Raw genomic sequence first — 27,173 nt, forward strand, 5'->3', positions numbered from 1 at the left:
TCACAGTCACCATGGTCCTGAGGGAACCTGGAAGGAACTCAGGTCCTCAGCTAGGGGCCCTGACCTGTCAGCTCACTTTTGTAGCTGGATTTCATTTTTGCTTACCACTGGCCTGGGACAACCTTCTCTGGACTCTGGAGCTTTGGTTTGCCTGGACAGACAAGGCCCAGAGGCTGAGTTCTCTGTCAACTTCCCTGTTGTCCTACACACCTCTCCCAGTACTGAGGACAGCCCACCCCGCCATCTCCCCACTCCCCTACACTGAGAACCTAGCTTTGTGCACTTGGTTGCTACTACCCCTGTGGCTGCGAGAGGCTGGGTCTCCTCCACAGATCTGACTTCACTGGTTTGAGGTGCGGCCTGGGCTCTGGGCGTTTAAGAGCGCTTAGGCAGCTCCAATGTGCAGCAAGGGTAAGAACTAGGGTCTAGACCAAGCTTGACTGGGGTGTACAGACCAGGCTGCCTGGGAGGGCTGGAGGTTGCAACTTTCCGGGGCTGCGGTGCCCATCCCCAACTTCTACGCCTTGGCATTGCACCCCACTCAGGAAACAAGGGACCCCCCTCACCTGTCGCCTCCTGCCCGGGTCCCTGCGGATGTGCCTGTGTGCATCACTGAAAGCCCTCCCCTGCCGTCACTGCAGGTGAGCGGTCGTGCACGAATCCGAGGGCGGCGGCGGCCCAGCTGGGAAAAAGCCCTGAAATAGACCCTCTGCCACCCCCGCTGCCTCCACCCAGAATCTGCTCAGGTGAAAAACAACCCTCTTTGCATCCAGGTGTTTCCCCCTCTCCCCTCTTCTGCAGGCTGGCCGCTTGCTCGCATGCAGCGAGGGCGCTGGGCCACCGGGCGGCGCTGCCGGCCCGCGATGGGGCGCACACCCAGGCTCTGCAGCTGGAACCGCTGGCAGGGGCCCCTGAGTGCCCAAGAGGTGAGCTCCCCTCACTGGAGGGGGGTGGTGGTGGTGGTGGCTAAATGGGCCCTTCATTCTGTAGAGGCCGCGCAGGACACTTCACACCCAGGTACAGGTGGAGAGCATTGCAACCCTGCAGGTCGCTTGCTCAAAACCTCTGATTCTCTACCCGCGCTTTTGGTCCACATGCTTTTTTTTTTTTTTTTGGTCTTTTTTGAGACAGGGTCTCCCTGTAACTCCAGCTGTCCTGGAACTCACTATGTAGACCAGGCTGGCCTTGAACTCACAGAGATCCGCCTGCCTCTGCCTCCCGAGTGCTGGGATTAAAGGCTTGCGCCACCACCCCCGGCCCCCACGTGCTTTTTAAGGTCTAAACTTGGTGGGCAGAAGGAGTTAGCATTTGCCTGCCTGTCCAACCTACTTATCAAACCCAGGCAATGTTAGTTTCGCACTGTAAGCCAAGGAAATGACCTTTCCATCTGGCAGATAGGGACCAGGGGCCTGGGTATCCTAGAATTCTCCACCTGGGCCTTTAAGATCTGGAATGGTGGGCTGGAGAGATGCTCAGCAGGTTAAGAGCACTGGCTGTTCTTGCAGAGGACCCAGCACCCACATGGTGCCTAACAACCATCCATAACTCCAATTCCAGGGGGTCCGAGGTCCTCTTCTGACAACTGCTGGCATTGCATGACAGGGGTGCACTTACATACATGCAGGCAATACATTCATACACATAAAATGAAAATAATAATACAGTGTTTTTAAAAATTTTAAGGAAAGTATCTGGGATGGGTTGCAGTGAAGAGGGTTCACCAGAGGAGTGACAGGGAGTCCATCTAGTGCTGGAAGGGATCAAGAACTGTGTGGGGAACTGAGGCCAGGAAGGGCAGGTGTCCTCACACCAGGAAGCATCATGGTGGGCTGAAGTGCAGGTATGTTGGTGACTCCAGTGTGCAGTGTCCAGCTGGAAACCATGGCGCATGTTAGCTGGGGGCCAGCCAGGGTCGGAACAGCAGCTCAATCCCCCACACCCTCAAGGGTCCTGGACTGCTGCTGTTTTGAGACAGGGTCTTCCTGTGCAGTTCAGGCTTGGAGGTCCTTCAGTCTGTCTCCTGAGTAGCTGGGACTACAGGCTCAGGTGAGCACACTCGGCCCTGTCCATGATGGGTATTGCAAGCTCCTTGGTCTCTGCTCTGGTGCCCAATCCGCCTTCCATTCTCCCCGCTCATGCCTGCTCTTAGGACAGACTTGACCTGGGTGGTGCTGAGGGCAAGAGCCTCTACCCCTGGGAAGGCAATTCTGATGTTGACATCAGATGGGGAGCCAGGTGGAGCAAAGTCTGAGATACTGCTTTGGGCTCCCCAAGACTCCTGCCCTCTTCCCCCACCCCGAGGGTGCTGGGGCAGACCGAGCACTGAACTAAATGACTTCTGGGTCCAGTCACTCTCTGAACCAGCAGAGGTGGTGCAGGAGGGCTGCAGCCAGCACAGTTGTGGAGATTTAAGGTGTGTGGTAGGTGGGAAGGTCCCAGTCCTCTGAATCCCCCCCCTCCGGATCCAGGGGTGGGGTCTACATGCCACACAAGCCCAGGGACCTTGGGCTCAGCTGCTCCATCTGCAGAATAGGATCCTCACTCTGTCCCTCGGGCGCAAGTTGTTAGGGGACTAGATGTACTTACATGGCCATTTAGAAGAGCACCTGGCAGTCTAAAAACGCACACACTTCCTCTTTCCTGTTCCCACACCTAGCGGCCCAGCCCTGCCCAGAGGCCAGCTTCTCCTCCTCCACAGCCCCCTTCATTCCCACATTCTCCTGCCTGTCCCTGTCTTGTTCCATTGTGGGGGCCTCATGCCCTACTCCAGCTGCCTGGAAGTCTATTAATATTTCAGTTTGATGAATTAAAGATTCTTCCCTACCCTCCTTCTGATGTCCCAGGAGGGAATTAAGAGCGCATCCAATCCAATCAAATGCCATTAGAATGCAGCCCATGAGGGTAGGGGCTGGTGTACACTGGCTTTTCTTCCCCAACACCGCTTTGTCCTCTTTGGGGGTCTGTGCAATGGCTGGGTGGCTGACAGGCAGTACTTGGAGGAGAAAGGGACAGGAGGAGGTGGAGGAAGAGGAGGAGGAGAAAGAGAAGGAGGAGGAGGAAAGAAGGGGGGAGGAGGAGGTGGTGGTAGAAGATGAGGGGAAGGAGGAGGAGGAGGGGGGGGGAAGGGGATGTGGAATGGAATTCTACGTGCAGCTCAGGTTTCCAGAACTGGTGAGGGGTGGGGGTTGTCCTTGCAACCTTGACCCTAGCCCCCAAGAAGAATAAGACATCCCTCCTGTTCTGTCTCCCCCTGGGTCCGTCCCAGCCTTTCTGACTTCTGCACTGGGTGGTGAAGATGCGTCAGCACAGCATGGAGTGCTTGGGAGAAGCCCTCTGATCCATGGCCTCCTCCAGGTTGAGCCAGTGGGAGGTTCCAGGGGGTAGTCCTAGCTTGAGAAGGGAGGGATCCAGGGTTCCAGGGCCACTGTACTGGTTTGTTCTTCATTGCTATGACAAAATACTCTGATCAATACCAACTTGGGGAGGAAAGGGTTTATTTGTCTTACATCTCCCAGGTCACTTTCATCAGGGAGCCCAAGGTAGGAACTCAGGGCAGGAACCCGGAGGCAGGAGCTGGAGCACAGGACATGGAGGGACGTTGCTTACTGGCTTGGTTCCTTGGGGCCTCGCTGAGCTGCTTTCTTATGCAACACAGGCCCACCTGCCCAGGGGTGGCACCACCCACAGTGGGCTGGGCCCTCCCACATCACTCATCAAGAAGATGCCCTTCAGACATGGCCACAGGCCAGTCCAATAGAGGAAATTTCCCGATTGAGGCTCCCTCAACCCAGGTGTGTCAAGTGGACACTAAAGCCATCCAGCACAGCCACTGTCACAGCAGCTTCCTAAGCAGAGTCAGGATTGACAGAGGGGCCCACTGGAGACTCTCAGCCTCACTGTTCATCTGTCATTTAGGCTGTGTGGCCCTTGCCCATCCTGAGGGCCTGGGGACTGACTTGGAGGACAAGGATCACCAGCACCTATCATGGGAAACCCTTATTCCTGTTCTTTGTTTCCTTCCCACACAGCCCAGAGTGACAGCAACATGTTTCATAGTTGATGACTGAGGCCCAAGCAGGATCAGTTAAGGCAGTGGGCCTGTGGGTAATACTGGGCCAGGACCAAAGTAGATTGTCCTAAGGTGAAGGGGGCGGGTACAAAAACAAAAAAAAGATCAGTAGGGTTTGAAGACTAGCCTGAAGCTTCCAGGAGGTAAGGGACAGGTAAGGACAGCTGCCTTCCAGGCCCATCCCACATCTCTTCCCCTTCCTCTCCCAGGCCAACTGGATGGCTTCTCTCTGGTGCCAGTCACCTGGTGGCTCCTCTTGGTGCCCAGCACCCTGCCACTCAGCTGAAGGAGCCAGCAGGCCATGAGGGTGGGTGGAGCTTTTAAATGTTAATTGTATTTTGACATCTAGGCTTGTGATATCCATCCTAATGACATTTGACTCTCAGGCTGACAGCCCCTGGACATGTGGAAAGAGAGAGAGATGATAAGTAGTTTTAAATTGTAGAGTGGCAAAGAGGCTGCAAAATCCTGTCTTAAGAAGAAAGAGAGAGAGGGGAGGAGGAGGAGACAGTAGAAAGGGGAAGCAGGAGGAAGTCTCTCCCTTTAGGGCAGTCAGTCACTGTTTAACAGCATGATGTTTGCTGAGCACCCACTGTGTGAGCTGACCACCTACTGTGTGCTTGGCATAGTAGAATGTTTGAGGAGGGTCCAGGTGTGTCAGTCTGTGCACTCTATGTCCCCTACATGTGGCTCTCTCTGCCCTTAAATCCTTTCATCCTTTTAAAAAAAAATATTTTATTTATTATTTTTATTTTATGTGTATTTGTGTATTGCCTGCATGTTGGTAAGTGCACCCATGTCATCAGAAGAGGCTGTCGGATCCCCTGGAACTGGAGTTATTGACAGTTGTTAGCTGCCATGTGGGTGCTGGGATTCGAACCCAGGTCTTCTGCAAGAACAACCAGTGTTCTTAACCACTGAGCCATCTCCCCAGACCCTAAATCCTTTCATCTTTCAAGGCCTTGTTCAAAAGTTGCCTGATCTGGAGGCCTCCCTGTCTCTGCAGTCTCTCATTCCCCACCACCCTGAGGCTTGGGGGAGCAGAGGAGCCTCTGTCTTCTCCTCTTCTGGCCCAGGGGCAGGGAGTTTCCCAGTCTCCCCAGCTTTTCCTTGCTCATAGGTGGGGAAACTGAGTGTGAAGAAAGGAAATAGGACTTTCTCCTCCTCCTCCTCCTCTTTTTTTTTTTTTTTTTTTTTTTTTTTTGAGACAGGGTCCCCCTTGTGGACCCCAGCTGGCCTGGAACTCACTATGGAAAGCAGGGTGTAGGATGGAACTAACAGTGATCTGCTGGTCTCTGCCTCCAGAGTGCTAGGATTAAAGGCTGGACCACCACACCAGCTCTTTTAAAGATAATTATCTTGGCCCTGCTTCTCATAGAGGGTAGCCTTCCTTTTTTATTTCCAATTAAAATATTTTATTTATTATTATTTTATTTTATTTTATTTTTTTGGTCTTTTTGAGACAGGGTCTCCCTGTAGCCCCAGCTGTCCTGGAACTCACTATGTAGACCAGGCTGGCCTTGAACTCACAGAGATCCACCCACCATGCCCGGCCTTTATTTATTATTTTTATGTATAGGAGTGTATTGCCTGCATGTATGTGAATGTACCAGTGTTGTGCCATGCCCACGGAGGTCAGAAGAGGGTGTCAGATCTCCTGAAACTGGAGTTAAGGGTGGTTGCTAGCCGCCATATGGGTGCTGTGAATTGAACCCGGGTCCTCTGCAAGAGCAACCACTGCCCTTAACTGCTGGGCTGCCTCTCCAGCCCCAACACTACTTTTTTCAGATCAGTCTTGGAGCAACAGCTGGGGACGCTAATGTTGGAACCCTTTTCCCCCTTCCCCCTCCTTACCTGAAGTTCTTCCCCGTCTGGTCTCTGTGTGCAACCTCGTGGAAGCAGCAAGAGGCAGAGACCTCCATTAGCTCCTTCCTTCTTGTCCTGCACACCATTCCCATGGCTGCAGGCTGCTAAGGGCTGTCTGGGGCTCTGCTGAGCATGCTCCACCCTGAACCTTCCCGTGACTGACCTGCACTGTATTCTGGTCCTGGGTGGTTTGGCTCAGCAGAGCAGTGTTTAATTCTGGTCTCAGCTCACATCACTTCATCCTTTCAGCATTCCAGGGTAGGCAGAGGGTGTGGATCTGAATGCCCTGGGCACCCTGGAGCGTCCTTGGCCTGCACTGTATATTAGGGTATACAGGTACTTATGAGGACCCAGTTAGAATTGGATCTAGAGAGCTAACATGGTGCCACAGAGTGTGCCCTCCACATTGGTGGCACTCCTGCTGTACAGCAAGGTGACCCCCCCAATTGCTGCTAGAGGCTCAGAGAGTGGCCTTCAGCCAAGTTTTGGTGCCAAGTGAGTTTGCCCTAAATGAAAGGGAAAATGGGGTTTGCAGAGCAGTTTGGACTTCAAAGTGGGAGAAAGGGGCCTGTGTTATTTGGGAAGGTTCAGGGGTGGGAGGTTCCTGGAGGCTGCCAAGGGAGAGCAGATCCCCAACTGGGGCCTGACTATAGCCCTCTGGGGTTGCTCACCTGGTCCCAGTCAGTCCCCAAGTCCATGTGGGAGGAATTTATGGTGTTCATGGAGACTTAGTTTCCCTGTTGGCTACAGGAAGGGGCTGTGACTCCCAAACAGAGGAGGAGTGATTCCCCTGGGATTCTTCCTTTTCTTGTTTTTGGTCCTTTTTGAGACAAGGTCTCCCTGTAGCCCCAGCTGGCCTGGAACTCACTATGTAAACCAGGTTGGCCACGATCTCACTGAGATCTGCTTGCCTGTGCCTGAGTGCTGGAATTAAAGATGTAAGCCACCATGCCCAGCTATAAAATAATTTTTAAGAGGCTGGAAAGATGGCTCAGAGGGTGGAGCACTGGCTGCTCTTGCAAAGGACCTGGGTTCGGTTCCCAGCACCCACATGGTGACTAAGAACCATCCATAACTCCAGTTCTAGGGGATCCACCTTCTTCTGATCTCCATGGGCACAGCCCGACACAGGTATACCTACATACATGCAGACAATACACTCATACACATAAAATAAAAATAATAAAATATTTAAAACTATTAAAAAATATTTTATTATTTTTATTTTATGTGTATGAGTGTTATGCCTGCATGTAGGTAAGTGCACCCGTGTCATGCAATGCCCGATGGAGGTCAGAAGAGGGCCTCAGATCCCCTGGGTCTGGAGTTATGGACAGGTGTTAGCTGCCATGTGGGTGCTGGGATTCGAACCGGGTCTTCTGCAAGAACAGTTAGTGTTCTTAACTGCTGAGCCATCTCTCCAGCTGACATGCCTGAGGCCCTTGGTCTAACCCCCAGTAGTGCAAAATCAGTTTAATATTGAGTGTGGGGCTGGGGGTGTAGCTCAGTTGGTAGAATGCTTGCCTAGCATGCATGAAGCCCTGGGTTTGATCCTTAGCACCATGTAAACTGGACTTGATGGTACACACTGTAACCCCAGCACTTGGAGGTGGAGACAGGAGGATCAGAAGGTCAATGTCATTCCTGTCTAAAAAGCAAAACCAGGGGGCTGGAGAGATGGTTCAATGGTTAAGCGCACTTTGCTCTTCTGGAGGACCTGAGTTCCATCCCCAGCACCCATGTTGGGTGGCTCACAACCTCCTGTAACTCCAGTTCCAGGGGATCTGACACTCTCTTTTGGCCTCTTCAGGCACCCTTGTACACATGATGGTGTACACACATACATAAATTTTAAATAATAATAATAAAAATCCTGAAACAAGGGCAGGAGAGCTCACTCGGCAGATAAAGGCGCTTGCTGCCAAGCTTGATGATCATGGTTCAATTCCTGGAACCCACATGTTGGAAGGAAAGAACCAGTTCTGACAAGTTGTTCTCTGACCCTCACACGTGTACTGTGGCTCTTGAGCACACACATACACAAACACACATCCACCCACAAAATAAGTAAAATGTAGTAAAACAAAACAGTGGGTACGGTGGCACAAGCCTGTAATCCCAGCACTCAGGAGGCTGAACCAGGAGGACTACTGTGAGTTCAAGGCCAGCCTGGAATACCTTGTCACAAAACACCAAAACCAGGGCTGGTAAGATGGCTCAGCTGGTGAAGCTGCTTACTACCAAAACTGACAACCTGAATTCGGTTCCTGGGACTTCCTGAGGTGGAAGGAGAGAACTGACTCCTGGCAAGGCATATTTGTACCCACATACATACACATAGTCACACATACACACAAATAAATATAATAAAAAAAGCCAAAACATGGGCTGGAGAGATGGCTCAGCGGTTAAGAACACTGGCTGTTCTTGGAGAAGACCTGGGTTCGAATCCCAGCACCCACATGGTGGCTAACTAGTGTCTATAACTCCAGTCCCAGGGGATCCGAGGCCCTCTTCTGTCCTCTGTGGGCACTGCACAACACAGGTCCACTTACATAAATGCAGGCAATAGATGCATACACATTAAAAAAAAAAGCCCAAACACAAAACAACAAAAAAGTGTGAGGAAAGAACTTCCTGCAGGAGAGAGTTAGGTCAGACCTCAAGATTGTCTTCCAGGCTACGAAGGCAGGAAGCACATTGGTTTATTATTTTCTATAGTCATACCTGTTTTTTCTCCCCTCTGCCCTCAGCAGGGTCTCCTTTCTCCGGGTAGACCTGTGAACACAAGGCCTGGTGGGCTAGAATTCCTTCCCTTCCCTACCGCTGCGTTAGCCTCCTGGAAAGGTTTTAAAATGAGACTTAACTCTGAACCCTGGAGTCTCTAGAGGCACCTCTACCCAGCCCTGGGCCTGAGAGGTGGGAGCCCCGTGTTTAGAAAAGCTGGAGTTCCTGCATCCAAGGTTCTTAGCACAGAGAACCTGGCCTCCTACTTCCTGTTCCCTTCCCTTCCAGCCTGAGCTGGCTCTGAGGTCCAGGGGTCTAGGAGTGGCTTGTAGCAGACAGCAGGTTCAAGCTAGGGCCTAGCAGATGTCTGGGCTTGGGGGGCTGCTTACTATATGACCCTAGGGAGGTCACTTCAGGTCACTATTCTTCTACAGTGTCTAACTCACTGGCTGCCCTGGGGCAGGGGACACCATGGGAATCCCTAAGGAGTGTGTGTTTGTGCATGTCTCCATGATGGGTCCCAGGAGGCCATTTGGGGCCCACAGGTTGAGGGCTGATGACAGAAGACTCTTGGCTGTGGAGGTCTGGGGTGGCCCAGGATTGCTGCCAACAGACCAAGGTTTCAGGCTGGGAACCTGCACCCTGGCCCAGTCACACTCAGCCATCTGCCAGCAACAGTGTTTCTTTTTTTAATCTTGAAAATACAGCCTGCCTGGCCTTCCACAGCACAGCTGGTAGGGGGTGGGGTGGGATAATTATGGCCAGAATGGAGGCAGTACTGAGGGGCAGGTGGCCCAGGATTGCTGCCAACAGACCAAGGTTTCAGGCTGGGAACCTGCACCCTGGCCCAGTCACACTCAGCCATCTGCCAGCAACAGTGTTTCTTTTTTTAATCTTGAAAATACAGCCTGCCTGGCCTTCCACAGCACAGCTGGTAGGGGGTGGGGTGGGATAATTATGGCCAGAATGGAGGCAGTACTGAGGGGCAGGGGTAGGGGAGTGGCTGACTGGTAGTTTTAGTTCTCAAACTATGGCCTGTGTTGTTTCCAGTTCCATCCACTTACTTACCTACCCACTTACTCATCCATCCACCTATCCAACCACCCCCCCATTCCATCATCCATCATTCATCCACCGATTCATCATCCACCCATCCACCCATTCATTATCTACCTATTTATCCACCATCCACCTATCCACCCATCCATCATTCATCCATCCATCCATCCACTCATCCACCCATCCATCCACTCATCTACCCATCCATCATCCATCCATCCATCCATCCACTCATCCACCCATCCATCATTCATCCATCCATCCATCCATCCATCCATCCACTTATCCACCCATTCATTATCTACCTATTTATCCACCATCCACTTATCCACCCATTCATTATCTACCTATTTATCCACCATCCACCTATCCACCCATCCACTCATTCATCCATTCACCCCATCATCCATCCACTCATTCATTATTCACCCATCATCCATCCATCCACCCACCATTCATTCACCCATCCATCATCCATCCATCCATCCATCCATCCACTCATCTACCCATTTATCTACCATCCACCTATCTACCCGTCGATCCATCTATCCACCCATCCACCATTCATCCATCATCCATCCATCCATTCACTCATCTACCCATCCATCCATCATTCATCCATCCATCCACCATTCATCCACTCATCTATCCATCCATCCATCCATCCATCCACTCATCCACCCACCCACCCACCATCCATCCATCCACCATCTACCAACCTATCCATCATCCACCATCCACCTATTCACCATCCCTCCATCATCCATCCATCCATTCATCCATCCATCTACCTATCCATCATCTACCCATTTATCCACCATCTATCCATCCTACCAACCAAAGGATGTTCTGTACAGGAAGTGCAGCGACTCCCACTTATGGGCACCCAAAGAGGCAGCCGGTGCTGAGCATACAACTCTTTTTTTCTGCTGGCTTTGTGCAAAGTGCCTGGGTGCTGGACCATGCAGTGCAGCCCTTGGGATGCTCAGCCACAGCGCCAAGACAGGTCTGGACACAGCAGACATCAGGAACCACTGAACCACTGACGGGAGTTCCCTGAGAACCACACACACTTGGCTGGTAATGGGACTCCAAGGTCTTTGATTCTGTCTCTAAATGGCTTCCTGCTGAAGTAGGAATGGTGGTGGGACCCTGCCCAGGGCTGGATCCCTGGTGGCCCAATGTATGTTCCCAGTACTGTGAATGAAGTAGGATCTGGTGTCAGTTTCACACACATAGCATGAATGAACAATCTGTGCCCTTCCATTAGAGACTTCAAACTGACTGAGTAAATGAGACATGTATTTGGGTCATTACATGTGACAGCAACTAGAGTACATGGGTTGCCAACAGTTATCCATTCACCAAACACTCCTGAGCTCACTGTGGTCCAGGCATGGTGCCAGGCTCTACATGAAAGATGGTCAACAGACGGTGGCTCTGGCCAGCACAGTGTGGAGAGCTGGAGGAGGGGGACATAGGCTGGTAGGGGACCTGGAGGAAGACAAGTACAGAGACCCCTATGAGCTCAGTCTCTGTTTTCCCCAGACTCCTCCAGACATTCCTGTCAATAAAGGTTCCAGCAGTCTGGGTGGTTGGGTGCCCCAGGCCTGGGCACACTGAACACCAGGTGGCACTCTGCAGGTGAGCCAGGCAGCAGAGTCCCCTGGCCAGCCTCCCCAGCTCAGCCAACCCTCTTCACCACCTTCCTGGGACAAGGATGGTCACATGCCATGACTCTCCCTAAAACCACTTCTGCAGTCTGAGTCCAGATGCTCACCCCAAAATGGACTGCGTGGCTTGCCTCTGGCTTCTTCCTCTGCTTGCCTTTAAGGCATCCTATCCTGGGAGGGGAGCTGGCTGCCAACCTCTCCAGCTGAGGGATTCTCCTTGGGGCTAGCTGCAGGCCACCTGTTACAGTGTCCTGTGGGCTCGTTGGTGAACTGCTGTCTTAGTTTGGGTGGGGTGTGAGGTGCTGGGGGCTTAGGAGAAAGTATCCCCTTCCTCACAGGCTGTGAGACCTCACTGGGCCTCAGTTTCCTCCCTTGTCATGCTAGAACCAGGAGCGTGCAAATGAACATGCCACAGGGGGGCCTATGCCACGTGTGCGCGGCTGTGAGAAGAGGCCCTGCGGGTGGGGTTTCCAGTGACGCACCGGGTGGGAGAGCAGCGCGCCCCTCTGTGTCCCTGGGTTCTGCTGTACTTTTCAGGGTGTGCGTCCGGGAGGCTGTGCTCCTACACCCTCGGCCTGTGGGGGTGAGGAGGAGGTGGTCTCTGCCGTGTCTTTGGGGTGCAGTGGGGGTTGAGCTGGAGCGCACCTGGGGTTGGGGGGGGTAGGAGAGTAGGCTTCCGGGAGCCGGTGTGGTGGAAGCGGGAGCAGCCGGCGGGGCTGGCGTTGGAGGGGTGGCGAGTCCCGGCTTCCGGAGGTGGAGGTGCGCGCGCGGGGCGGCGGGGAGGGGGGAGCAGGCGCTAGCTCTTTAAAAGGCCGTCGGAGGCTCCGCGCCTTTGGCCCGCACTTGCCGTGCAAACTTGCGGGCTGGGCTCGCGCGTGCGGTGCTGCAGGGCCGTGGGCGCCGGGAGCGGAGCGGCCCCCTCGGCCCTCGGCCTGCACTCCCGGCGCTCGGGCCCCTCCCGCGCCGCCTCGCTCCCTGTCCCTCGCTCGCTCTCTCCTGCTCGCTCTCCAGCGCGCTCTCTCGCTCGCTCTCATTTTCTCCCCGCCGCTGCCGTTGCCGCTGCCGCCGCGGCGCCGCCAGGTGCCCGCACCCCGGCCGGTTGCGCTCGCTGCTGCCCAGCCCCGAGCCTCGGTGCATGCAGCGCCCCGCACCGCCTCGCCTGCGCTCTCGGGCTCACATGCTGGGCTCCGCTGGCATCAGCAGCATCAGCAGCATCAGCAGCAGCACCACCGCGGCCGCCGCTCCCGGCTCCTGCTCCCCGGGAGCAGCAGCTTAACACCGTGGCCGCTCGGAGCCTCCGGCCGCTCGGCCGCCAGCTTATCCCCGCTGCGCCCAGGACTCCGGGCGGCTTCGTGCCGGGCTCGGTCCGCAGCGTCAGCACCGCCCGCCGCGGCCGGGGCTCCGGGCACCGCGAGGACCGGAGGCCGGCCACCGCCTCCCTGCGCTCCCGGGGAGCAGCCGACCCCTCGCTGCTGCGTCCACCTCCTGGCGCGTGGTGAGTAGTGGTCCGAGGGGCGCGGGCGGAGGGGACCCTCGCGCCTGGGGAGGAGTCTTCCGCGAGCTCCCGCGCTCCGGGAGGAGGGCTCGGGACCCGGGTAGAGGGGCTCCTTTCTGGGCTGGGGCCTCCCCTCCGACGCCCCCGAGGGGACGGGGCACGGCTCTTTGCGGGTCTGGGGGAAAGTGGAGTGGGGTGCTGTGTTGGGCTTCACGGAGGGGGTGGCGCCAGTCCCGGTGGGGAGTGGCAACACCCGCGCGCCCGTTCTCTAGAGAGGCCGGGTGGCGGGGGCGCTGGCCCGGGCGTGCGCCTCTGTCCCGCGGTCGCCGGCCCCGCACCGCGGCTCCTTTCCCGGGCATCACGCTGGCCCGGGTGCCACCTTCGCCACCCGTCCGCAGCTGCCGCGGCTTGCGGTGGCGCTGCAGGTCTGGGGGTGTCTCTTCGCAGCCTGGGGAACCTGGGGGTCAGGCTCTTCCTGGACTACTGGGACCGTCCCCTCCCCGGGACCCTGGTGAACCGAGCGTCTTGGCCGCAGCCCCTTCAGCGGGCTGGCTGTGTGTGTCCGCGGGCTCTGTTGTGCGCGCGAGTGTCGCGGGAGGTCCCTCCTGCTTCGGGGTCGGCTTCCCCGCGCACCCGTGGGCGCAGCTCCCCTCCCCGTGCGGGGGCGGGGCAGAGGTAGAGGCCCGACCGTGCGCCGGCGCCCCCGCACCCGCGCTTGCAGGCTGTTTGTGCCGAGCTGTGGCAGCAGCAGGCGCCGGGGAGTCCTGAGCCAGAAGGACGAGCGCCCTCTGCCCCTAGGCCCAGAGCGACACCCTCACAGTCAGACTAGCCTTTTTGGAGGGTTGCCCCGTTTCTTCCCCTTGCTCTCTGGCCAGGGAGAAAGCTGGCTTTGGGGGACACTCTCTGAGCTGTACTTGCAGGGCTGGGTGCTCCAAGCCACGGGGTGTGCTCCGGAGTGTACCTGTCACAGACACCACCCCCCCTTTCTGGATGGGGACTTAGGACAGGCAGGGAGGCAGTGCTTAGAGAGTTAACCTCCTCAATACCCTCGTCTCATAGAGCTTTTCTGCAGCCCAGCCTGACTGATATCCAATCAGCCCTGGGAGGAAGGAAGCCTCCCTTCTCCTTCCAACCCCTGAGCCCTCTGGGTGGCCTGGCCTTGGCCCACTTTCCCCTAGGCCTGGGTCCCCAGTGCATGGTGGCAGGACTTTGGTGAAGAGCTGAGAACTTGGGGTTTTCCTGTGTTGCTTAGAACTTCCCACAGGAGCCTGGAGACTTCTGGTGAGTGTGCACACTGGTGTGGGACACTTGAGAGGCCCCTATCACTGTTCCAGGGCAGGCTGTAGGGTACCAAGGGTGTCAGCCCTCCCCTTTCCCCAGAGGACTGCTTCCCAGACACCCCACCCCCAAGTCTTGGTCAGATCCTAGTCGTGGGTGGGGACCCCTGGGAATGGAGCCTCTGAGCTCAGCCCTGCGTTGTATGCCTGCCCTCTTGGGAAATAGGTGCTATTGCTTTCTGTGACTGTCCTCAGCTGCTATCATCCTCTCACCACTCAGGGAGATGTACCCTCAGCAGTGATCTCCCCACCCAGAAGCTGGAGGTGTTCAACCTACAACAATGTTCCATGTGTGGTAGATTTTCAGGCATGGTCAGAGAGAACAGGTCCAGAGCCTGCAGGTGGGAGGCAGGAACAGCCAGGAGCAGGGCAGGAACTAGCAGCTTTCCTGGCCTCTGGCCTAGTGCAGGTTGCTCCTCCCCTCCCCTGACTGGTGTGGGTAGCTTCCTTCTGTTGGAGGTTTGATGTCTCCAGGAGCTCTGTGGCCAGGCTGTGAGTGAACAGTGTGTGTGTGTGTGTGGTGTCAGAAGGGCCTGGAAGGGCTCTGTACCTCATCCCCATCCTGAGGGGTCCACAGCCTAACCTTGGGCTGTTGGGCCATCCCTGCCCCACCACAGGGGACAGCTGGTAGGAAGAGACAGAGCAGAACCCATGGACTACACAGCCTTGTAATTATAGCTGACAGGCATGTCCTCGCCCCTAGACAAGCATGGAGCAGCAGCCCCTAATTACCACCCACCCCAAGGCATCTGCCCACCCCTGTTGTCCTCCTCCTCTCAGCCCAGAACCCAAATTTCCAGTGGGTTTGCCTACTGGCAGACCGGGCAGCTGGACCTGTCAGCTGTCTGCCCCTGGAAGGTTTGCTGGCTTCTGGGGAATGCCACTGCCTGCCACCTGGAGAAGGCGTGGGGGAGCTGGCATCCAGGCTCCTAGGGCTGGCAGAAGGGCTGCAGGCTGAACAGGTCCACCTGGGAGAGAAGCAGAGCTGCTTGGATGGAGTACCAACTTCTTGCGGCTCCCACTGAGAGCTTGTTTTGATGAGTGTCAGCTCCGCCCTAGTCAACTGGGACTGCAGAAAAACAAACTGAGGAGGGGCTGGAGGTGGTCCAGTCAGTAGAGTGCTTGCAGCAGAAGCAAGAGGACCAGAGTTTGGGTTCCCAGCACCCATGTAAGAAAGCCATTTATGGTGGTGTACCTGTAGTCCCAGAATTGGGGAGATAGAGACAGGTGGATCTTTGGAGCTCCCAGGCCAGCCAGCCAGCTTAGTCTAATCAACGAGTTTTCTGTTCAGTGAGAGACCTGTCTCAAAACCTGGAGAGACTGGAGAGATGGCTTAACGGTCAAGAGCATTGGCTCCTCTTGCAGAAGACCCAGATTTGGTTCCCAGCACCTACATGGTGGCTCACATGGACACATAACTTCAGTTCCAGGGGATCTGACACCCTCTTCTGGCCTTTGTATGCACTGCATCCATGTGGTACACTAACATGAAGGCAAAACACTCATACACATACAAAAATCTAAAAAATATTTTCAGGACATGGTGGCACACACCTTCAATCCCAGCACTCAGAAGGCAGAGGCAGGCAGATCTCTGGGAGTTTAAGGCCAGCCTGGTCTACAAAGTAAGTTAACAGCTAGCCAGGGCTACATAATGGAACCCTGTTTCAAACAAAACAGAACAAAATAAAAGGGGGAGGGTTACTGAGAAAGATACCTGACGTCTACTTCTGTTCTCCACACATACACAAGTGTGTGTGTGCACCTGAACCTGTTTGTGTGCATAGGTATATTACACACACCCCAACTGGGAGTTGTGGCTGCCTTGGGCTGGTCAAGTGCCAGTTGTTCCTCAGTCCCCTCCTACCTGCTCCTTGCTCTCTGCTCCTTTGTCTCCCTCTGGCTTCTCTCCCTCCCAAGTCTGTGACTTCTCATTCCCAGCAAGCCTCCTTTTGCTTGCCACCCTGAATCTTTTGCCCCTGCCAGAGTGACTCCTACAGGGAGTGACATAAGAGGAACCTGCTTAGAGAATCCGACTCTGGCTCCTGGCTGGCTCAGCTCTGAGTTGCCACGGACTCCGAGCCCTTTGAGCACACAGGCAGAGGGGAGGCTATTCTAGCTTGTCTCTGTTCTGTCGGCTTCTTGGTGAAACCAGCACCTCGAAGATGATAAAAGTCACCCTCCTTAAATGAATGATGGTCCCTCTCATCGATGTGTTTTATTATAAACCTCGCTGTCAAGCAGTCTCATGGTGACAGTCAGGTGTTAATGTATGTGTACATGCATATATTAAATGAATTGGGTGATGTGTTCGTAATGGCATTATCAGGACCCCGTTCAATTAAAGTAGATATTATCTGCAGTAATTGGGAAATGATGGCCCATAATGACATCCTGTACCATTTTAAGCCCGAGTGACATGGTCTAGTTAAGCCACAACTCTCCTGGAGAAGGCACAGTTACCGTCACTGTGATGAGAGAGTGATGGCTGTGGGACCAGGCCAACTCAGCAGCTGCTCCAGCGGGCAGGGCCAAGGTGTGGGGGCTAGAATCCTGGGTCCCCTGGATACCTTCCCACATCCTTAGGTGACAGAAACCAGCCATTGGACTTGCTTGTTGGGGCAGGACTAATAGTAAAAAATTAAATCCTGCCCCAGCTACAGAGCCGTCTTAAGATTTAAATATAGAGATGAAGATCAGGGACTCGACCTGAATTCTGGAGCTCCTGGTGGGCACTGTCATAGAGTCGCCATCACTGCACCTTCCTGGTGGATGGCCTCTGTGTGGCCTAGGGATGGGAGTCCCACCCTCTGCCATAGTTTTGCCCATAGCTGTGCGGAAGGGCAGGTCAAACGCCTACTCCAGGGCAGTGCTGGGGGTTGTTGGCTGTGTTTAAGAAGACAGGATTTGGAGGGAGTCGTGGCCGAGATGAGACGGCAGTACTGCCAGCCAGAACCCAGACACTTGTGCACTGGGGGATTGTGCTGGAAAGCTGGGGATGGGGTGGGATGGGGAGGATACGTCAGGGCTCATGGACATGGGGCCTGAAGGTTGGAGGAGACATGGTAATGTGAACTTTGGAGCTCTGAGGACAGCACAAAGTGTTTCTGGGTTGGACCGATGGGATAGATGGCTGATGCCCTGTGCATCGGTGATAGATGGAACAAGTTGATGAGACTTGTTCCAGCTGATGTAGGCAGTTGTGGCCTGTACAGGTAGCTGCTCTTCTAGGCTTAAGATTTCTCTTGTTGAGTCCCTGGTCATTGAACCCAAAGTCCCCATGGTGGGGGCTTATCTGTCTCCATGGTGGGCATCTGGCCTTAGCCAGTTACTATCTGTGGTCCTCAGCAGTCCCTCATCCACTGTTGCAGCCCTGCAGGCACATTGGCCTCCTGCTGTTCCTTAAGAGAATGCTGAGCCCAGGGCCTTTGCACCTATGTTTCCTTCTTCCTTGGTTTGCCTTTTCCTGGAGATCCACAAGTCTCTCCCTTTTCCTGCTCTGAATTTCTGTTTGAGTGTTACCTCTTCAGAGAAGCCTTCTCTGATGGTCCTCTCTTCCCAAAGAAGCCCTCTGGGTACCTGCCCCACCGCCTCCCACCCCCAGCTATCCAGTTGCAGGCATGGGTGTGTTATGTCTGCACACATGGGTTCGTATGTCTGTTTCAGTGCAGGGCGAAGCAGACCGTGATTGCACAGCCCACGTTTGAAGGCCACGCTGAGTGGCTCAATGGTTGTGGTTGGCAGTAGAAACTGTATTCCGTGCTTGATCACACATGAGGGTCATAAGCATTTGGTTTTAAGGCTGAATCCCTTCTCTGTGGACTGCAGATGCTGCAAGCCCCTGACCTGGGCTCTGCCTCAGCGGGGTAGCACAGCTGACTCAGGGCAGGGATCTGACTTCGCCTGTAATTCATTTAGCATCCCTTTTTTATGTGTGTTATGAACCTTGAACGGGAGATGAAGATGAAGAGGAGACATGGGCCCTTAATGTGTTCCCAGGTCATCTGAGGGGCCTGGGATATTTGCTACAAGGGACTGGAATAGTCTGGGCAGGCTTCCTGGAGGAGGCTCTCAGCTGCTTCTGGAAGGGTGGAATAACAGCCACAGGGTGTGTTCTAGATCCCATCCCCATACTCTTTCTCTTTCCACACACATTTCTCCAGTGCTTTCTGTCCTGCAGAGAACCAGTCACCTTTGAATCAGGTCTATACTCTGAGAGAACCAGGAAGGATGGCCTACAAGTAGAATCTGGGTTTCAGAACTTGATGGGTTCCCATTCTGGACTGGTGAGAGCTGGACCCCGATGGAGCCCTCTGTTCTCAGAACAAGGCTGTAGGCAGGATGCTGAGAGACCCAGAGCTGTCTGCCATTTAGAATGAGGCTGGACTAGCTTGGGGGTCACAGGCTTGGTGGTGGAAAATTCCAGATACCTCTTCCCTGTCCATCAATCCCTTTTACAGCCTGAGCCCCTGCTTCAAGTGGCACTGTTAGAGCTGCTCCTTTTGGTTAGAAGGCCCTGTAGACACAGAGGAGGCCATCTGGTGAGGAACACAGGCCCCCACCATCCCCTCATAGCACCCAGGCTTCATACCATGAAAGGCAGGGACTTCAGGGTGCAGAGGCCACAGAGAACACGGCGGACGCTGCTGTCCACATAGAAGGCTGTGTTCCAGGCCAAGCAGGAGTGCTGGCCTCGGGCAGACAGTGTGTTGTGAGCTTTCTCACTGGGCACCTGTGAGGTTGGGGAGCTTTGGGTGACCTGCTTCCCAGGTCTGGGTGCTGTCCCTGCCCCTTTGGGAGGAGATTGTCTAACAAACTGCATCTTTGCTGGGCAGTGGGGTCCTCAAGGGGTGGGTGGGGCAGAGAAGGGCTGAGGTAAATAGGGAAGAGGCTTCCAGTTCCCCCTCATTTTGCCATTTGGGGTATGAAATGTGAATGTTGAGGTATCTACACAGCTAAGGAGATTTAGGGGCACCCCCTGCTGAGCCATTCATAGCCCCTAGGTCTGAGCACCTGGGCTGGACTGGATGGGAATAAATGTACCCAGAAAAGTGGTGGAGAGGTTATGGACAGGCCACTGAGCAGAAGGTACAGAGGAGGTCCAGGAGAGCTGAGGATGTGGCCTGGGCTTCACCAGCTCTCCCTGCTCCTGCTGGGGGCGGGCCTGGTGTTCCCGAGTGCCCACACCCCTCCTGGGGAAAAACCATCATAGGGCCAAGGGCAGTGGCCACTCCAGCCCTGTAAACAAGGTACAAAAGGTTATTCCTGTTTTTTTTCTTTTCTTTCTTTTGTTTTGGCGTTTGGGTTTTGTTCTGTTTCATTGGCTCTGGAAGAATCAAAAGCAGCTCAGTGAAAAATCACTGTAGCTTTGGTGAATCTTGGTGGTCCTCTTGGCCTGGCAGTTGTTCTGTGGCCTGTGGTTCCTCCTGGCTTAGGCCATGCCTGGACAGGAAGGACTCAGGTCAGAAGAGCAGGATGAACCTGCTTGTGAGGACCTGAGACAGGTCCTTGAGCCCTATCACACTGCCTTCAGGTAGTGTGGCCCCTCCATTGGTCCCCATCCTTCCCACACTGCAGCCCATCCCAAGCACCACTTATATCCTTATTGGCTGTTCTAGAATGTTCTGGAAAACATCTTTCAGCTGTTGATCTGTGATGCCCACCCTCCCCTCTGCTCTTCCTCCTCTGGTGCTAGCCTGTGGCCCTGGGTAAGGGGACAGAGGAGGGCTGAGCCTGGAACAGTGGGGCAGGGAAGAGGAAGAGGAGGGAGACCTTGGACTGCAGCTGTTCTGGGGAGAGGCACCCCTCACTGCCCCATTTGAGCTTCCCTGGCTATTTTTAGTTGGCGGGGTGGAGAGTCTGGGGCCTGGGGAATGAACTTCAAAGAAGCCCCCATCTCACTGCAGGTGGAGACTGACGTCCCCAGAGCTGTTCTCTGGCTCCTTTCGGGGTATTTTTACTCCTTCCTTGTTCCTGTTACAGCATCAAAGGACAGAGGGGAGGCTGAAGGAGGTGCTGTCTGCCCAGCTCTTAGGAGGCGCTCAGGAATGGCAGGCCTGCCTGGAGGGCGGGGGACCCGTTGTGGCCAGAGGCTGGGACCCAGACCCAGGAGGGAGGCCTTGTGGGGGATCTGGCTAGCTGGAGCTCCTGATTCCAGTCCTGTGTGCTCTGGCCTTTCTCCTCTCTGGGCTTCCTTCCTCTCATGCCCTGACCATCTCAAGTGTGTGATGTGTTGAACTTATCCTCCTGGAGAAGTAGGCAGTGGACCTGTAGGAGGGGCCACAGGCCTGAGCAGGGCCTCTGTCAGAAGCTGCTATATCTGGGCTCCCATCCCCAGCCCACCCTGATACAACTCACATTCTGTCATAGTGCCAACCCCTTCTATGTGACACCTCAGCAAGCCCAAGGGACTGCCTGGCCCTGCAGTGAGGCGGCCAGGGCATTGGGCAGTCTCTCCTGAATTATCTGTCAGTTCATGGTATGAACAGCAGTGTCCCCACTGGGTCTTTCCTACAGCCACACAGAAAGTGATCTGGTTGACTCCTTCAACATGAGGGATGAGGGGTGACCGCTCTGAGCAGAGGTAGTCTCAAGTCTAGCCCAAGACTCCGGTCCTGGTGCCCAGCCCTAAGTTCCTGCGTCCTTCTGTGCTCTGCTTTTAGATTTGATGTGTCTTGATTTGCTGAGTGACTCTGGGAGAGTTATGGGATGCCTCTGGGCTACTAGTTCACTGGCAGAGTGGGGCTAAGTGGAATCAGTCACTAAGCTATCTGGCTGCGAAGGAGCTGATGTAGATGGAACACGAGAGGAGGGCTGGGGTGTACCTCAGTGATAGAGCAACACACACACACACACACACGCACACACACACACACACACACACACACACACACACACACACCGTGTGAGGTCCCCATGTCCAGAGAAGTCCAGGATCTGAGGTTGGACTCAGATCTGGCATCTTCTTTCTTTTTGGGGGCCTCAGTGGGAGGAATAGTTGGGGGAGGGATGATTGTGAGACCCTTGCTGGGCCTTAGTAGAGGCACACCATTTCTCTGGGGGAGCTCTCAATCCAAAGCCCAGGTCCTCTTCCAACTGCCTGGGAAACTGAGGGACAGAGTTGTCAAATGGTAATCTGGCCTTCACTTGACAAACCCATGGAGAAGGGGCCTGAGGGGAGTGTCATCTGACCCAGCTCCTAGCCATTCTCTGGGTGACCTCTGAAATGGAGCGGGGAGGCTGCTGGCTTCAAGGGGGAGGCTGGGGGGGGGAGGAACACTGGAACCCCAGGGGAAATTAGCCCAAATTAGCTGTGAGAATGAGGAAGAGCTGTGTTTTCTCCTCTACTCCCGCAGATAAATATTTAATCACAACAACAATAATGACGATGATTGGGACAATATGCACCGACTCCGGCCGCAACCCAAGCCCTGTAGAGAGTTGGAGGGAGACAAAAGGAGGAAGAGAGGGGGACAGGCAGGGGATGCTGGCTTTGCCCCCTGCTCCAAGCACTTGTGTGGCTGGGGTGAACGTGTGGAAGTGGAGGACCACCTCACTCTCTGAATCCCCAGAGCTCTGCTCCTTCCTAGCATTAAGGAGAATCATAGCTCCTGGCTGGCTGCTCTCCTCCCACGGTCCTAGCTTCACCTCCTGGATCCTGAGTCCCTCAAACAGTTGAGTTTCAAGTTCACAGCTGTGAGCTGAAGTATTTGTGGAACTCACAACACAGTGCTCTCCCAGGGCCCCAGTTTCCCCATCTCTGGATTGGTGTCCTGCTGAAGCTTCTGAGGGTAATGTTGAGGAGCCCATTCCTCCTCAGCCTTTTGTGCTGTCCCTGGGAGTACTGGCCTCTGTGGGTAGTGAGCTCAGGCCCTGCAGGTCTTCAAATGTGACCCAGTTTCTGCCTCCAGTGCTGCATTCCCCAGGAGCTGGGCCGCAGCCGCGGAAATCAAGTGGAGATTTATGGTGTCTTTGGCGATAACCTCCCAGCTCCATCTCCCAGGCTCCTGATGAGGGATCAGAATAGCTAATGTCTTGTTCAGGCTGAGGTTTGATAATCTCTCTCTCTCTCTCTCTCTCTCTCTCTCTCTCTCTCTCTCTCTTCTTTCTCAGGTTGGTAGGAGAAGATCGGAGCTGTTTTCTTTTTCTTTGATGCTAAGATACGCCAGGCCAGGAGCACGCTTCCCTTTCCAAAGCCAGATACAGCAATCCGTGGTGGGAACGAGGATCCAAACCCTCCTGCAGCCCAGGCCACTGGCTGTGGTCTGTGGTCTTGGCCTGTGTGGGCCTCTGAGTACCATCAAAGTGTCCAGGAACAGGGGGGAGTTGTGGCATGGGCCACCCCACTGGCCATCCTCGGTCACCCTGTTGCTGAAGCTGTCCTACTTATGTGTGCCCAGGCCATGGGGCCCAGAGCCTGCCAGGGCTGAATGCAGCCTGTTGTTCATGGGTCTCTAGGCCTTTCCAAGATGCCTGGGAAGCGAGGCCGGGGCTGGTGGTGGGCCCGACTGCCCCTCTGCCTGATCCTCAGCCTTTATGGCCCCTGGGTGCCTTCATCCCTGGGGAAGCCCAAGGGTCACCCCCACATGAATTCCATCCGAATTGATGGGGACATCACGCTGGGAGGCCTGTTCCCTGTGCACGGCCGGGGCTCTGAGGGCAAGGCCTGCGGGGAGCTGAAGAAGGAGAAGGGCATTCATCGGCTGGAGGCCATGCTGTTCGCTCTGGACCGCATCAACAATGATCCGGACCTGCTGCCCAACATCACGCTGGGCGCCCGCATTCTGGACACCTGCTCCAGGGACACCCATGCCCTGGAGCAGTCCCTGACCTTTGTGCAGGCGCTCATCGAGAAGGACGGCACAGAGGTCCGCTGCGGCAGTGGTGGCCCACCCATCATCACCAAGCCGGAACGTGTGGTGGGTGTTATTGGAGCTTCTGGGAGCTCTGTCTCCATTATGGTTGCCAACATCCTCCGCCTCTTCAAGGTTAGTGCCTTTGTGGACCCCTGGTTCCTGACTGGTGGCTCCTGTCCTCCATGGTAGAGTGTGTGAATAGGGCGGCTCTCAGGCCCTGGTGCCTGGTCCTGTGGTGGGAACATGGGCAGAGACGGTGAGGGTGGTACCTGGGGACCTGGTCTGGGTGCTGACCATGGTGCTGAGGCAGTGGCGCCTGCTTCCACTTTTCCCTTGGACCCTGAACCTGGAGGAGGCAAAAGTGCAAAAGAACGTCAGAGAGGAGAGACAGACAGACAGGCAGACAGACAGACAGGCAGGCAGATGGATGGATGGAAGGGCAGAGACAGCAGTGTTGGAGTTGCCAGGGAGAAAAGCAAGGCTTTTGTTTTGACACTGTTCTCAAATAATTGGAATTCCCAAGAAAGGTGTGTTTTTCTTCTGGGTAGTTGAGGAAGCCCCTGGAGGCCCTCCTTTGGGTCCAGCTGGAGAACAGCAACCTGGTTTTGGGATGGGGTAGGGCTGTGGACCCAGGAGCGTACCGAGGGGAAGGTGGACAGGCCCGGTGGGAGCAGGCCTGGGCCTCCAGCCTTGAGCTCTGAACCTAGCCCCTGCCTCCTTCTTGCCCTCCCCTCTTCTCCCTCCAGAGCCCCGCCCTGCCCCCTCCACTGCCTCCCTTTCCCTCCGGAGCCCTGCCCTGCCCCCTCCTCTGCCTCCTTTCCTCTCTTCCTGGGGCCAGAGCTGCTGATTTGCAATTCAATTGGAGCCAAGTGCTTCGCTAAGCTGCTAAAACAACTGAAAGCTACCAGGGAGAAGGAAAAAAACGTTACGAGCATTTTACCAATAATTATGCACCGGCTCCTCTTTCCCTGAGCCTGCCTTGTTTGCACTGTGCTTGTGGAAGAGAGACTGGAAGAGGAGGGCACCAGAAGAGGCCGCTGGTCCTCCCTCTTCCCTCTGACTCTGACCTCTGGGGCTCTCTGGTCTCCAGAGCTGGCTGAGGCCTGGGAGAAGCTACTGGTACCACTCCAGGAAGAGCAGAGGCGGATCCCTCTCACCTGGGGCTCATTTGCCCAATTCCCAGGATGCATCAGGACTTGGGGGGGTGCCTCTAGGAGGCTGCGGTCAGGGGATGAGTGGAGGAGAGGATCCTCGACCAATGGGGTAGGAGAGTACATACACCCTGCCTGCACGTGCAGCCATCAAGAATGTGTGTGTTTGTGTGTGTGTGTGTTTTCGTGTGCATCCATCCCACTGTGCCTTGTGGTTCTGAGGACAGCCTCCCCCCCGCCCCCCCCAGCTGTTCGTTTTACTTGATTTGGGTGTTGGACCAGCAGGAACCTCAAAGAAAATGCTGTTCCTGCAGTGGGCATTTCAAATGGTCCCTGGGGACTGTGCTGCCCTGACCATTTCAGGGCTTCTTGGAGGACTGCTTAGAGCGAGCAGCTTGGTTGGGTCCCCCCACAGTGCTAGCCTCGTGAAGAGGAGGGGACTGTGGGGATGCTGGGCCTAATTGTTCCTGGCCTGCCCCAGTGAATCAGCCAGGCCCAGCCAGGCTGGGGAGGACCTGGACCACCCAGCAGATGGGACCTGCTCCGGGCTCCCATTGAGACCGGTTTAGCTCCCACGCCTCAGGAAGGCTCACTGCAGGTGTGGCAGTGGCTTTCTCACCTGTGGGTTGCATGGAACCTTGGGGCTCTTTGCTCAGAACTCAAGAGGCCTAGCTTCGGTGAAGGGCCCTCCCAGTGCCCAGGATATAGGGAGGAGGACCCTTGCGTCAGGGCACTGGCCCCCTGACCTGCAGAAACTCACAGCATAGCCCATCTGGGTATCAGGTTTCAAAGTATATTTACAGGAATGTGGATATTTGGGGGACAAGGTACTTAGGGCCCACTCCACAAGGAGGCTGTGACTTCTGTGCTATTCTCCCCAAAGATGGGGTGGTTAGGTATGAGGGGGCTGGGGCTCAGGGACTCCTTGTCCTGGTCAGATGTGAATGGGCCTGGCTGTTTGGTCTGTCCCTCTTAGGGTCGCAGGTGTTGGTGTATCTCAGGGTGGGAGCCTGGGAGCCTGGGGAGAGAGAAGGGAGGTCCTGACAGGGGGACTGCTAAGGAGAAGGGGTAGGGGAGCTCAGCCAGATGGCTGTGGTCTGTGCTCCCCAGGTCCCTTTCAGCAGTGTTAATGGTCCAGACTGGTGATGAGAGGCCTCCTCAATAATTAAACTGGTAGAAATGAGAGGCTGGGTGAGAAACTCAAAAACCATTTACAGAGGCAAGAAAGTTGAATTTCTTAGGGGAGGGTGGGGCAGGAGCTGAGGGGAGGTGGCACTGGGGCCTGGCAGGCATCTTCCCCTAGGTGGGCACTGCCTGTCTCCATCCCCTTGGTCCTGATAGAGACACTCTGGCAAGGGGGCTGGGCTTTGCCACTGTGACCACCACTTTCCTTCCTCCTGAGCAGGGTTCTGGTGGCCCCTCCAGGAAATGTATGCTGGAGAACACCCCAAGTGGATAGCCTGCCTGGAAGGTGCTAATGGGGTGCAGTCAGGACCTGGTTGTACATCATAACTGCAAGGGACTGGTTCCTGGTCCGAGACGTGGAGCACAGCTGGGCTGCTTGTGTGTCCTGTTAACAACCAGCTCACAAAAATTGGGTGGAAAGTGGACGTGGACTCAGGCCTTCTTGGGGAGCAGGTCTCTGGGAATCCAAGGGCCTGACAGCGTCTATCCCTCACTTTCTGCTTCTTCAGCTTCAGCTTGGCCTGTTCTCCCAGAAAAGGGTTTGAAGGATTCCTTGTCAGGTGCCCAATCCCTGAGGATGTGGCCATACCTGCCGTGTTGTGGGGATAGCTCTGTCAGGCCCTCCAGAGTTACTTGACCCCCACTTACTATATCAGTCATTGACACCAGAGTGTGAATGAGCCAATAGGATCTTTTCTTGAGAACAGCTGTTGCTGGGAGGGGGAGGAACAGAGTACCGGCTCCTGAGAGGAACCAGTTTTGTTTTTTTCGTTTACCCTGAGCACCTGTAAGGAAGTCAGACTGTTTTACATGGGAGAGAGCTGAGGTCTGGCAAAGGTGAGGCCGTCCAGTGTGGTTGGTGAACTTGTACTCTATAGCCAGACAGCCTAGGACAGACCGCCTCAGCACACTGGTCAACCTTGCCTGGCCTCAGTGTCTTAGTTTGTAACATGCAGATGACAGTGGCCCCCAACCTCCCTGACCAGGTGGTGGTGGGGGTTAGGAGTTAGGGTATGAGCAAGACCAGCATGATGCCTGGCACACAGTCAGCCTTCAGGAAATGTCCTGCCCAGCTTGGAGCTGGGCCTTAAGTCAGTGTGAGATTCTCCACCGATGCAGAAGAGCTCCGATCAGACGGGCTGCTGCGACAGACGGTGACCTTTGAGGCTGATCCTGGAGAGTTCCCGCCATCTGCCAGGTCTCTCTCTCTCATCTTCCTGTGAGGGCTCCGTGCTCAGAGTGTTGACTGAGCAGCCTGCGTCACCGTGGGTAGTGTGACAGTGTTCTTGCTGGGCTCTGTCGGGGGAGGAAGAGACCTCCGAGCTGCCCCAGCCTGGCAGTGAGGGTCCTCAGTCTGCTCAGTGCTTGGAACCATCTTTCTTTCCCTCCCTCCCTCCTATTCTCCTTCCCTCCCAACAAGACCTCTTGTAGCCTAGGCTGTCCCTTCAACAGGAGGTAAGGCTGAGGCTGACTTGGAACTTCTGGTTCTTCTGTCTCTGTCTCCTGAGTACTGGGATTGAAGGCATGCAGCACCACAACGAGTTTATGCTGTGCAGAGGGAGGCGGGCGGGGGGCTGGAACGCTGGACTTTCTGCTTGCTAGGCAAGTACTCTGTCAACTGAGCTCCATCCCCAGCACCTAGAACCATCTTTCTAAAATTCAAATCGAAGGGGCTGGAGAGATGGCTCAGCAGTTAAGAGCACTGACTGCTCTTGCAGAGGACCCGGGTTCGATTCCCAGCACCCACATGGTGGCT

The 27,173-nt window shown here is 55.2% G+C and overlaps 1 protein-coding gene across 6 annotated transcripts in view; it reads left to right on the forward strand.

The window, feature by feature from the left end:
* The first annotated feature begins 12,816 nt into the window (after positions 1–12,816).
* The window catches only part of Grm4 (glutamate metabotropic receptor 4), a 95,193-nt gene continuing 80,836 nt past the window's right edge, over positions 12,817–27,173 (forward strand). For 4 of the 6 annotated variants that reach the window (XM_008840140.1, XM_008840141.1, XM_008840145.1 and 1 more), the window contains exons 1-2: positions 12,817–12,889; positions 22,339–23,213. In XM_008840140.1, coding sequence (XP_008838362.1) covers positions 22,656–23,213 — 558 coding nt within the window. In that variant the 5' untranslated portion in view covers positions 12,817–12,889; positions 22,339–22,655. The remainder of the gene's footprint in view (positions 12,890–22,338; positions 23,214–27,173) is intronic. The other 2 variants (XM_008840142.1, XM_008840143.1) reach the window with 1 other exon arrangement.

The sequence above is a fragment of the Nannospalax galili genome, unplaced genomic scaffold (genome assembly GCF_000622305.1).
Source record: "Nannospalax galili isolate Female #2095 unplaced genomic scaffold, S.galili_v1.0 scaffold538, whole genome shotgun sequence".
In the NCBI taxonomy this organism is placed as follows: domain Eukaryota; kingdom Metazoa; phylum Chordata; class Mammalia; order Rodentia; family Spalacidae; genus Nannospalax; species Nannospalax galili.